The sequence below is a fragment of the Physeter macrocephalus genome, chromosome 10 (genome assembly GCF_002837175.3).
Source record: "Physeter macrocephalus isolate SW-GA chromosome 10, ASM283717v5, whole genome shotgun sequence".
Classification (NCBI taxonomy): Eukaryota; Metazoa; Chordata; class Mammalia; order Artiodactyla; family Physeteridae; genus Physeter; species Physeter macrocephalus.
The window spans coordinates 33,120,145-33,133,173 of NC_041223.1; the positions used below are offsets into that span (position 1 = coordinate 33,120,145).

At 38.1% G+C, this 13,029-nt stretch overlaps 1 protein-coding gene across 8 annotated transcripts in view; it reads right to left on the bottom strand.

Moving 5' to 3' along the window:
- The window catches only part of L3MBTL3 (L3MBTL histone methyl-lysine binding protein 3), a 124,503-nt gene that overhangs the window by 67,101 nt on the left and 44,373 nt on the right, over nucleotides 1-13,029 (bottom strand). For all 8 annotated transcript variants that reach the window (XM_007115073.4, XM_007115071.4, XM_024122656.3 and 5 more), the window contains 3 exons: nucleotides 11,463-11,598; nucleotides 9,471-9,562; nucleotides 6,794-6,945 (listed from right to left, as the gene is read on the bottom strand). In XM_007115073.4, the coding sequence (XP_007115135.1) occupies nucleotides 6,794-6,945; nucleotides 9,471-9,562; nucleotides 11,463-11,598 (380 nt within the window). The remainder of the gene's footprint in view (nucleotides 1-6,793; nucleotides 6,946-9,470; nucleotides 9,563-11,462; nucleotides 11,599-13,029) is intronic.

Here is a 13,029-nt window from a genome sequence, read left to right on the forward strand (position 1 = left end):
AAAAAAAAAAAAAAAAAAAAAAAAAAAAAAGTTGGTAGAACATTTTCCACCTGTGTTCTCAAAGATTACAGGAATCGTGAAGTTTAAAAAAAACGTCAGGACCCTATGATCAAATATTTGAGGAAAATAACAGATCTCCCTCTTAGAGATTTACAAAATACATCATTGGCATATTAAAGACTGAAGTTATTCTACACCAGGCATACTTCACCTTATTTCACTTTGCTTTACCGTGCTTTGTAAAGATCACATTTTTTACAAGTTGAAGGTTTGTGGCAATCCTGTGTTGTCAGAAGATGGTTAGCATTTTTTATCAATAAAGCGTTTTTTAATTAAGGTATACACATTGCTTTTTTAGACGTAATGCTACTGCACACTTAACAGACTACGGAGAACTTTCTAGGAAATGTTGTAAGTGAACTAACATCCCGTCACCACTTTCCAAGTCAATCTTTCCAAGTGAGCAGCTCTGACCAGTAACACAAGATGAGCTGATGGAACCCCAATTTAATGCTGATTTTTCTCATAATTATTTCAGTAGAAAATACCTTTAAATTTATAGTTGAAGGCTTTTATTCACTTATTGAATATCTCCTACCCACCCTCCCTTACACTATTATTTTTCTTAATCTATATAGGGTTACATGTATATGTGTAGGTCATTATTGTAGAAATGTGAAAGGAAGACATAATGCCGCCCAGTTCATATGGCAATTGGTACATTTCTTACGCTATACATTTTCATAAAAGATATTTTAATACCCACTTCCTTCCGAGGCATTATGATAAATTGTATAAGCAAAACTATGGAGCTCAGTTTCCAGCTGTACTATTCTTTCCCAGACAATTATTTGGTTATGGATTATTAGTAATGATGCAGCCTTTAATTTAGGGAAATTTTTATTTTATTCTAGGGAAAGCTGTTAATTGATATAGGGATCCTTAAAAATGAAAAAATAGGGGCTTCCCTGGTGGCGCAGTGGTTGCGCGTCCGCCTGCCGATGCAGGGGAACCGGGTTCGCGCCCCGGTCCGGGAGGATCCCACATGCCGCGGAGCGGCTGGGCCCGTGAGCCATGGCCGCTGAGCCTGCGCGTCCGGAGCCTGTGCTCCGCAACGGGAGAGGCCACGGCAGAGGGAGGCCCGCACACCACCAAAAAAAAAAAAAAAAGAAAAAGTAAGTATATAATACTTTAATTTTTTCCTTCCCAATTTAAGACAACTATCAAGTACTTCTAATTATCTGTCAGGTTCATGTTGATTGAAATACAAGCATCAGACATAATTAACTCTTTTGATTTTACTGGATTTCTCTAGAAATTACAAGTAAGGAAAATACTGTAGCATATTCTGGCCACTCATTCCTGTACTGCCTGAATCTTATATAAGGTTTTAATATTATTTAAATCTTGATCAAAGTCACCGTCTAAAATAAACCTGGCAACTGTCTCAATAATGAAAATAAAAACAGCCCTATTTTTATCTAGTTTACTTATAGCTCCTCAATAAACAAACAACACTTCCTTCAGAAGTTGGAAGGCTGTGAGATCCTTTGTTACTGTTGAAACACAAGTCATCTCTTAGTCCCATCTAGTGTCCTGAAGCAGAAATGTAACCAAGAAAAAATATACTGAAGAACAACTAATGGTGAAAAGTTTGGCGAATCGTTGCTCCCTGTACCTTTACTTTCTTTCTTTGGGGTTTTTATGTGTATTGTTAAAGAACTCCATCTCCAAAAAAAAAATTTTTTTAAGTCCACTTCACAGGTAAGTGCAAATTATTTATGAAGGCTGCTTAGATCCAATCAGACCTAGACTGGTAGATATAATAACAGAAATAATAATTCATGAAAAATCCATGTTTGTAATATAAAGCGAGCAAACATTAAGATCATCATTTTATGGAAACACTGAGAGGTTACGCGATTTTGGGTTAAAAAGAAAGGGACCCTGGTTCTATCAGACGCAGCCAAAAGCTAAACGAAAGTAAGGCACATACGCTGGGCTCCCCAGATCTCGGCAGAGAGTCAAACAAGAACATTTCAAGACGCTCACTTAAGGAAAACCTCAAAGTCTTCATTCAAGCAATAGTTTAGATTCTTTGAAGAAACACAGCACACTTGGCCTCTCTCACTCCCTAAATCCAGAGCATGATGACTGTCAATTTACTTCCCAGGGCCCACTTTCCTGGCTCCCACCCTGTGCTAACTCTTCAGGGCTTCCAACACTCTGTTTTACTACTAAACCCCAAACCTCATCATACGGAGTCATCATAGTTCTCCTTTTCATCCCTAATTCATTTCCAAACCCATTCCCCACAGTGGCTATTTTCAATATTCGTAATTTGCTTCAAGATTAAAACCTGATTTCACTAACACAGTGACTACTAGGAAAAGATAAAGGAGGTGCCACCTCATCACTCTAGCATCAATTTTCCTTTCATGTCTTCATTTCCTCCATGAGTGAGAATAAAGCTTATTTCTTCCCAAGGCTAGCCCTTCCTACAGGACACTGGTATCCTCAATTATTCAGTCTCAGATATCTCCCCTCTCCCTCTACAGTGGCTTCCTTCCTTCAACTAAGCTCAACACTCTCTGTGTTGAGGAGGAACCCTCCTTAAGGAATGACTCCCCCTCAGGCAATAATCCACTTTCACCTTCAGGGCCAAACTTCTCTGCTTGATGTCCTTTGCAGCTATCTCTTTAACCTTTTGCAAACTGGTTTCTGTTTCTAAAATTCTTATTTTAATCCTCACACCACCTTGTGAGATAGGGACCAGTAATCCTTTCTGCAAAGGGGGCAACTAAAGCTTAGAGGAGTTAAGTCACTTACTGAATCCCCGGGCTGCCATACGCCAAACATAACATTTTTGCCCCATGGGCTTAACCATAAGCAGTGCTTTCCGGGAATACTTCATCCCAACATCTAAGTACTAATTCCTATCATTCTTCATGGTCCAGTTCAAATCTCATGTCCCCAGGAAGACCTCCCCGAGAACCCTCCGGTGAGTCAGTCTTGCCTTCCATTTGCCACCGGAGACAGCAAGCAGTTGGTTCTACTAAGCACTAACCACCATCAACTCTGCAGCCAAGACAGTAGTGTTGTGTTTCTCTCCGTTCCCAGACACTGAGCCCCTCAAGACTGAAGTGCAGAGCTACCTAGGTCCCTGTCATCTCTGTGACTCATCACCACCATCAAGGGTTGCTTTCCAAATTTAATGGTTGATGACAAACCTGTTAACTTTGACAATGCTCTAAGAAACTGACAACACAATGCAGCTTTTCAACATTATTTTGGGGAGACACATAAAACTAATATTACTCTCAATGTACAAATGTGAAAGAGCCCCATCTCTAAAAAAAAAATAGAAGAAGTTTGCAATCCACTTGGAAACAACAGTAAAAGGCCCCAGCCCCATATTTGCTCTAATTCACTAACTCAATGCTTCTCTTTTTCATAGATCTGTTTGATGATTTTTCAGCCTAACTCACTGGGATATTGGACTGAAATTCAAAGACGGCTGAAGTGGCAACCTCATTCTAGTCAACAGTCACCTAAGGCCTGCTGTCATGGCTTCCTGGTTCCCAAAAGACAAGGTCACGTGAAAATAACATTTTGGGGGGTGGGTGGGGGGGTGGGTCACATATTGCTATTATTTATTATTATTATTATTTTGTTAACTTTTTATTTTATATTGGAGTATAGTTAATTAACAATGTAGTGCTAGTTTCAGGTGCACAGCAAAGCGATTGATTCGGTTATACAAATACATGTATCTATTCCGAAAATAACATTTCTTAAAAGCAAGATTCCTCCCCAGGGCCTGAGGGAAGAGAGGGGGTGACTCCTCATTGTGGAGCCCAGCCCTCAGGCATCGGAAGATGATTGAGGGAAAGAGGCCACACGCTGCTCCGGGAGGATGGTGGCATCCTCACTGGGAGGGCTTTCCTTCTGCCATCCTTAAAGTTCTTTCCAGTATTCCAATATTCTGTGCTATTTAGGATTATTCCGAAGTCTAATCACTGTCAAGGGCATAGAATTCAACGACTACCAACTACCGGTAATAAAAGCACAGAGGAAACCCAGAGGTAAAACAATTATTATTCTAATATATGTATATTGTTTCCTTTCATTAAAAACTACTTCAATCCTACATAAATTTAAATCCCACGTAGCACTCCTCTTTGGAAGGAAGGAATGTTTTACTGCAATTAAACATGCAGTACCACAAATGTGTGTGTGTCTGCGCGCACGCGTGTGTGTGCACGCGTGCGTGAGCGCTTTCAAATTCCCACTAAGGTAAAAAGAGATTAAGATCACTGTCCAATTCAAAGGGAAAAAATCTCATTTCCAAACTATTTTAAATTGGGAAAGCAATCCAATTTGTATCCTCAATTACATACCTAAGTAATTTATGCAGATACAAACCATTCCAAAATTCAAAGATCAAAGAACATAATATTTAATAAGGCTGGAGAAATTCCAGTGCACTTAAGCAATTTTCAATGTGCCTTAACTGTATATTGAGGCAGAGAACACACCATTATTCTTTTTCTGACAACTAACAAAATATAACTTCAAGAGTTAGAAGTATAAGTATATCCTCAAAGTACATTCCATTCTAAAAATAATTTGGTTGTGCTCATAAGAGTGCAAAATCAGAGCTGAAAGAGATCAGTTTTTCCCCCTGCTCTTTCTAATAAGAGCCCAGGATGCTTCCTAGTCCCTAGGCATTTGCCATCCTAGAAAAATGTGACAAATTCTTCTAGAATTCCTCATTACTTTTTTCCAGAAGAATATTTTTAAAGCAGATGCATCTTACGTCAAATAAGCAACTTAACTTTTAAACCCTGTAATACTTACAAGACCACAAAAATAACTGAAACTAACATCCACCCATTTTGTTTAAATCAGGCAAAAGCCCTAAAAAAAATTCTCCCTAAATGAATCAGAACTTTAAAAACAAAAAGCTCTCATTTCAACAAATTCTAACCACTGCTTTAAAGTATCATTTATTAAGAAAAGGACTGGATCCTAGTCATCAGGTTGGTACTGCCACCATCATAGCACATCAAACACAGGAGGGAGAAATATGTTCCTCCCAGGACAGATTACAATATTTCTAAATTTACAGTTTTCTCATCTATTCACTCACTCAAGATAGGTACACATAATTTTAAATGAAACAAAAACCACCAGTTTGCAGAAAATACGAAAAACGGAAGAACATGGTAAGCAATACGATGAGGATTCAATCAGCAAACCCAGAATGTGGGAGACTCAACAGGAAAAACAACCTGGTTTCTTCAATAAAAGTTACAAGGGGAAGAAAATGATGGAGGAATAGGAATCTACAAATTAAAATTGATCAAGAGAAATATCAAAGCAATCATAAAATGTGCATCTTATTTGGACCTCAAGCAAGCAAGCAAGCAAGCAAGAAAACCAAGACAATTGGGGGAGAATGTTTGAGTATGTTAGTGACATTATGCCATTTATAACTTTATATATTTGAAGAAAGAAAAAGAATATCTTTAGAAGAGACATTCACAGATGAAATGCCATGGTATCTGCAATTTGCTTCAAAGTAATCCTGGTGTTGGGAATTTAGGAGTAGGAAAACACAGGAAACAAGACTGATGTAAATTGGTAACTGCTGGTGGTAGGTAATGGCTGCAGGAGGGTCACTCTATTATTCTCATTTTGTATATACTTGAAATGGTTTATGTTTCAATAATAAATTTGATTGCAAACTGAATAAAAAGATATCCTATGAGGAAAATTATGCTTTGCAGAAAAAAGCTGGGTTAAACATACTAAAATATTGACAAGTACTTGACTCTATGCGATGTGATCATGGAACTACTTTAAAAAATTCTGTGAAAACCATATGTAACATGTAATTCAGATTTTTTTAATTCACCGTTTAAAAGTCTGAATAGCAAATGGCTTTCACTGTCTCTCCTTTTTTAAAACAATGCAAGTAAAACTGATGCCTGTCTGAGAATCCAATTTGAGGATTTATGGAAATTACTGATGGCTCTACTGAATATTTAAATATACACATACTGAAAAAGACAGGAAACAAGCTTTCCTGAAACTGAGCTACATTTATATAAATTAAACTCCATTTGCTACTGTAACATTAGCCTTATTTTATAAAGATGTCTGTCACTTTTCATTTTAAGTATTCTCCAGAAGGAACTAAACAGTGCAGAAATGACTTTCACCAGAAAACTGAATTGTAGTTTCATCAATGAACATGAATTTGGTATGAAAAGTCATTATTTCAATTGCTTAATCAAAAATCTCATGGTTTTATTATAATTATTTTATGATTATGTAATTTTATAATTATGTTGCTCCTACCACTTTATGTAGTATAGTCAACACCCATAAGGACTAAAAACAATATTCCTCAATTAATAATTTGTATTCAGCAATTATAAATAGTTAAGTTAGTTACTGGGCATGAAAACATGAAAGGAAGATTAAAATATTTTGAGATGGACGGGAAGTGTGAGTCTGTGCATACATTCACGTGTGAGTGTCTGTTGGGAGTGTGGTCCACAGGAGGAAGTCAACTAAAATACAAATCACGAAGTAGAATTAAAGGATGTTACTTAGAAATATATGCCATATGGAACAGGTAAAAAGTTAAAAATCTGAAATGGGAAAGAGTGGGACAGAGCACTGTTACTTTAGTCATAAGCTTTGCATTATTACTGTTTTTAAATCATGTACTTGGATAAACACTCAATTAGTAAAGCACACAGCAATGGAAAAAATGTCTCACCAATAGTCATAGCTCTCATCCCAGTTGTCAAAATGTACGAGGAAACGATTGTCCACCATATCTGTTACTGTAGCAACACAGATGAATGCAGGGTTCTTTTTGTCTACAGCTTCAAGCTTCATTCCAACTCGAAAGCCTGATGGGATCACTGTCTATGAAACATACAGATTTAATTAGAGATAAGCACACACTTAACAGCAAGGACCTGCACCCTCTCTGCACCTCTGCCTGAAGGCCTGGCATCCATCAACTGTATTCACATAATTTAAAAATCATGAACCACTTTTACAGCAGAGTTGCTTTCCAACAAGCAGCAATAAGAAAAATGCCCTGTTGCTACACCCAATTAACTATCTGGACCTTTAAAACTTACACACCCACAACCTCGCAAAGTTAATTAATTTTAACGTGTCTTGGTACTTTAGATGACTACATGAGTTAGGCAAGTTTTATTTACTGTAGAGTTTACTTTCAGTTTTTCTTTTGCTTTATTACAGACTTAACAATGAAAATTATTTCACACAAAATAAGCACTGAAGTTAAAAATGCGTGTAAGTCAGTATAAATTCACTCCCACTTCTGAAAAGGTCTTTCAAAACAGTACTCCACTGAAAGTAGGTCATCTTCCTATACAAAAGGCTGCAAATTATTACAACTTTGATTCAACAATATAGATATTATTCACAGTAGCACGAAAAGAACTGGCTGTTAACACATACAGCCATTCAAAATAGTTTGTAATATAAGGAAATCCACAGATTATCAGCCATCTGGGACATGAAACTAAGACAATAATAAGTTCAGTAAGACTCAGTGCTTGAGGTGCTGCAGGTGTAAACATTCCATACAATCTTTTGTGAGGAAAAGTATCCGAATCTCAGAGAAGTACTGGAATATCAGTTATACCAATCACAACACATTACAAATCATTTCAGCCCTTCTAAAAAAAATCCTTCTGTCCAGACTGAAGCGCACAGATACTATTCTAATCACTTTAAGCAAAGCAGATGTTACCTCTCTTTTTACTATAATTATACAGCTATCATTACAAAAATGTGGACAGCCATGTATCTGAATATGTTAGAGTGAAGTTCTGTCTGAGTCGAAGGATCAGGCACTAATGCTACACAGATACTGTTACTACATATTTAAGCCCTGAAATTATTTATCAGTGTTCTGACCGTAAATATTTGAGTATTCTGAGGTAGAGGAATCTAGAAATAGAAAAATTAATTGCCTCTTAGATACCGAACACACAGCCCAAGATTAAGTGTTGTGCTAGCAATGCACAGAATTTAAGACGATGGTTCAAGGCACAGTGGATCAAATCCCTGACTGAACTCATCACCAGAGAACCAGACAAGGATTAGGAAACTTGGAGGAGTGACAGCAAGCAGGCTGCTGAGTTTTCCACCTGACGGATCGTCCTCCCTTGTCTTGACAGAGAATGATGCCGAATGACTACGCAGTATTTACATTTCAGCAATTAAGCTATCCTCTCAATTAAGACGTTTAAAAATAATAACCTGGCTCATTATCTCTATTAATTACCTAAATGCACACACACACACACACACACACACACACACACACACACACACACACACACACACTCCCTCTCCAGTTCTCTAACTCAACCTGGCTTATGTTCACAATTTGATTAGAGAATGTTTCAGCCATGACTGAGGTCCTCAAAACACCCAGTTAAGGTCATTTCCCAAATGAGGGTATTTTGGGGTTTGTGAGAAGGTTTTTCCCCACTCCTGATATTTATTTGGAGGGGAATTCTTAGTGAAACATGACTGCCTCTCTCTATGCTCTCACTCACTGTCCCTAACTGGTGAATCTGGAAGGAGGAACTGGTCACACCTTTAAGAGTAAGCTGGCCTACAGGGCATAACAGTCTCCACTCTGCCCCTCTAGGAGCAAGAGCGGTCCTGCAAGAGGGTAGTCTGCCCTGGTCCAGTGCTCCTGGGCTTGGCTGGTGAAGTGGGAAGGGCCAGTAAATCTCTTTAACCCCAGGGCTCAGAATCAAGAAACTCATTTGCCAGCAGATACAGGCCATGCATATACTCCAACGGAGCCCTTACCAACTATAAAGATGAGACTTTGGTTTTCCACCTACTGGCTCTCTGTTCTTTCCAATGAGATCAGAACTCAGGCAGGGAGGAAGACTAACATATCAGGCCTCCTCAGAGATGCCAACAGGTCAAGAAGTAGAAAAAACAAACACATCCAGACTTTGGTTCTGTTACACTGCGGAACAGAGCTAGAAGCTGGAGAGAAGGTTTAAATGATAGTCTCTAGCATGCAAATCTAAATGGGGCTACATGCATCTCACTATGTGAATCCCATCTGAAGAGCACTCCTAAAGCCAAGTGACAATAACAATGAAATGTCACAATTTTTCTTATGCACCTTAATTGTAAATTATACCTAGGTTTTATACTATGTTGCCTTTTATTATTTAACAAAAAAAGACAGCCATGTTATGGCTAAAAACAGATATTTATTCATGATGATTTTAAGCTAATTTTAAAGTTTAATTAAGATAAGAGCACTGTATTTACCAAAGCTATAACATTTATTATAGTTTCTTGCTATCCCTTGTAATTTAGCTAGTGAAACACTCAAAAGCCACTTCCTGTGAAAGAAAAAGTATTTTGGAGGTACTTACTATATTCTGATTTTCAAATAATGACTTGGGAGCAGCCTGAGCTTTGCATGTCTTGAGATAAGTCTGCCAATTAAATTCTTCTTCTTTATACCCTAGGGTAAGCACATATAAAACACACAGTAAAATACCAAAATATTTCACACTTAGCTTTCCTTTCCTACTTTTATCTGTAACTCCAACATGCCAAAATCAAGCAATCAGGTGACTCTTTAAATAGACAGTATTTAACTCATAATTTATATCTATGTATTTTTATACACAGGGTATTTATTTCCAACAAATTATATTATTTTTTTCAATTCTGAATGAATGGTAATGGATGAAAAGAAAAGGTGCAAGAAAGCAAACATATATTGGACTCAGGTGGACTTCTTTTTATTACCAGACCATTTCTACCAGTATTTAGGTAGAATCCCTTAGCAGTGAGCTAGAGTAGTTCTTTGTTTTTTCCTCACCTGTTGTACTCTGGGAGACTAACTTGTAGGAACAAGTGGGAAGCTGGAAAAAATGGTAATAACAACAGATAACATCTTTCTGGCCTGTCACCACAAGAATGACAATTCAAGATTTATGAAGTAAGTATGTTGGCAAATTACAATAATGGAAATGTCCTTGTCTTAATTTTCACAATTTCATGTTTAAAATGTTGGTAAAGCCAACATTTTCTTCAAAAAGGAAACTGAGCATTTAATTTTATCTACTCATGTGCTCTCTTCTACTTCCATCAAAGTCCAGAGGCTGGTGTGAAAGGAACAGCTAGTAATTCACCGTATATAACAGGCCAATTTATACAAAGGCTTACAGATTTTCTTTTTCATCCTTGTCTTTTCTAGGTGCTTCTGTTTGATCCTTCAGTTATCTGAAAATACCATTCTGCCATTAATTTTTCACTTAAAACCAAAGGATAGTTTGTCCACTAAAACCCAATAACCCTGAGACAGGCCAAAAATATCAAACTAGTAACCTGGTTCTTTGACATCAAGCAAAAAATACTGAATGTAATATGAAAAGGAAGGAAATAAGAAATTATTAAATATATTAGGAATGAACTGAAAAAGACAGGATCTGTTATTCTTGGATGTTTTGTAAACATGAAACAGACAGAAGCATTGGCAGACTGTAATATAAAGAATTTAATAATAAAGGAGTAACTGCTATTAGTCCAACCCCCAGCTGAACTGATTTTCAGTGTTATATTCTCCTTTCCAGTCTCCTAAATATTCAGATACGTAAGTTCAATGCATAATTTCTCAAGATTTTTTATTTACTGAAATGTCAGTAAGTACACTTAGCTATGTAAACAGGTTAGAACTAACTTTTCAATCATATTTCAAGGATGTATTTGTGCGTGTGTTGTGTGTGTGTATGAAATAGAAATCTGTAGCTAAAACCTGTAGTCAAAATTAAGTATCAAGCAGATGTTATGTGACATGCAAGTAAGTACATGACAGAGTTTATTCTCTTAAGTAGGATTCTATTTTTTAAATTTCTTTCACTTTATTTTATTTTTAATTAATTTATTTATTTTTGGCCGTGTTGGGTCTTTGTTGCTGCGCACGGGCTTTCTCTCTAGTTGCGGCGAGCGGGGGCTACTCTTGGTTGCGGTACGCAGGCTTCTCATTGCGGTGGCTTCTCTTGTTGCAGAGCACGGGCTCTATGTGCGTGGGCTTCAGTAGTTGTGGCTCACGGACTCTAGAGTGCAGGCTTAGCAGTCATGGCGCATGGGCTTAGTTGCTCCGCGGCTTGTGGGATCTTCCCGGACCAGGGCTCAAACCTGTGTCCCCTGCATTGGCAGGCGGATTCTTAACCACTGCGCCACCAGGGAAGCCCTAAATTTCTTTCACTTTAATAAACATTTTTTATCATTAACAATAAGCTTAAATTTGGGCCCACCTGAATAATCATAAAGTCTGAATTCTTAAAAATCTAAATTAAGATGTAAGAAAATAAGTGTTTCAGAATATAAAATGTGCAATTAAAAAGTGACAATACCTTTTGGAGGATGGAGTTTGTGGCCAGTTTTCTCACACCACCCAACTGGATGAATATCCAGAGCATCTGCATTTACCCAGAAGTCATAACAATCAGAATATCCATCAAAGTGCAGCTTTATCCGATATCCACAAACCTGAAACAGGTAAAGGAGGTCGATTAAAAAACAAAACAAAACAAAAAACCCAGAATATTTCTGCACATGTACAAAAATAAATTAACATGGATATCAAGTATGATATGGATTACGTTAATCAAAGCACCCTTTTTAACAGTCACAGAAACAAGTGAACAAATAAAATCTAAAGGCAAAGGCTATTACATTGGGAAGAGCTGAGCTACAGTGTTCTGGCATCATCCTCAGTTCCACCGGAAGCACATGCATCCTGGGTGACAACCTTCCCATGCAGACAAGTCCTCTGTTCACTCCCTACATTGTACAAGCACATGCTACCAAGGGGAGCCGGCAGCACAGGGTGCACAGCTCCTGCAGGGTGCCAGAGTGGGTGCCCTGCTGTGCACTGGCTCAGTGCTAGCTCTCTGTCCTTTATAAAGCTCCACACAACAGCGATATCCAGCCAGACCACGGCTGGTGCAGACACGGGGAGAAGTCAACTTATTCTCCTCTCCACTAGTAGCAGAGTGGGGAGAAAGAAAGAAAAGCCTCCCCAGTTCATACTTAGATGAGACAGGCTCCCTGGAATCCAGTGAAAACTCACTCTATGTAACACATGCCGAATGCTGATGCCACGTATCTGCCTAAATTAGGGCCCCACTCGGGGGAGTTCTCAGTTGAAAAAAAAAGGCTATGTAGGTTTATGGGGCCTTCGCTGGGTCACGCTTGGCCTTGGGCTCTCAAGACAGTTCAGCCTCTCAGTCTCCTTCCCACTAGCACAGTAGATGTGTTCAAGTGTAACCACACGCCACACCAGACCTCTAACCACTCCAGGGCACCTGCCTTGCAGAAGTCTGAACAAGAAGCTTGAGATTAGAGCGTGGAGCCAGGGCAATTCACAATCCCAAAGTAATCAGGAAGCTGTACAGTTACTGCCATGAAGAGTTCTCTGGGGCATACTGTTACAATTCAAGTGGCAGAACAAACTTACAGAGTGAGTCACAGTTTATGAGAAAAATTATATTCGTGTGAGTCCATGTATGTATTTATGTATGTTTCTGTGGGTATATATATCTTATTATGTGTGTATACATATATACATATGCCCACACACACATACATAAATACATACATGGACTCACACACAAAAGTATATGTATTTAGACATACACATTTATATACATACTTATACACATATATATATGTAAATTCACAGTAAAAGAAAAAAGTCTGGAAGGACAGATGCCAAATATTAACAATGATTTGTTTTGAGAAGTGGGAAAGAAGAGGCAAAAGGGAATAATGGATTTTTAAATATTTTATCTTATATACTAGCATTAAAAAAATAGAAGGTATTGGGCTTCCCTGGTGGCACAGTGGTTGAGAGTCCGCCTGCCGATGCAGGGGACGCGGGTTCGTGCCCCGGTCCGGGAAGATCCCACGTGCCGCGGA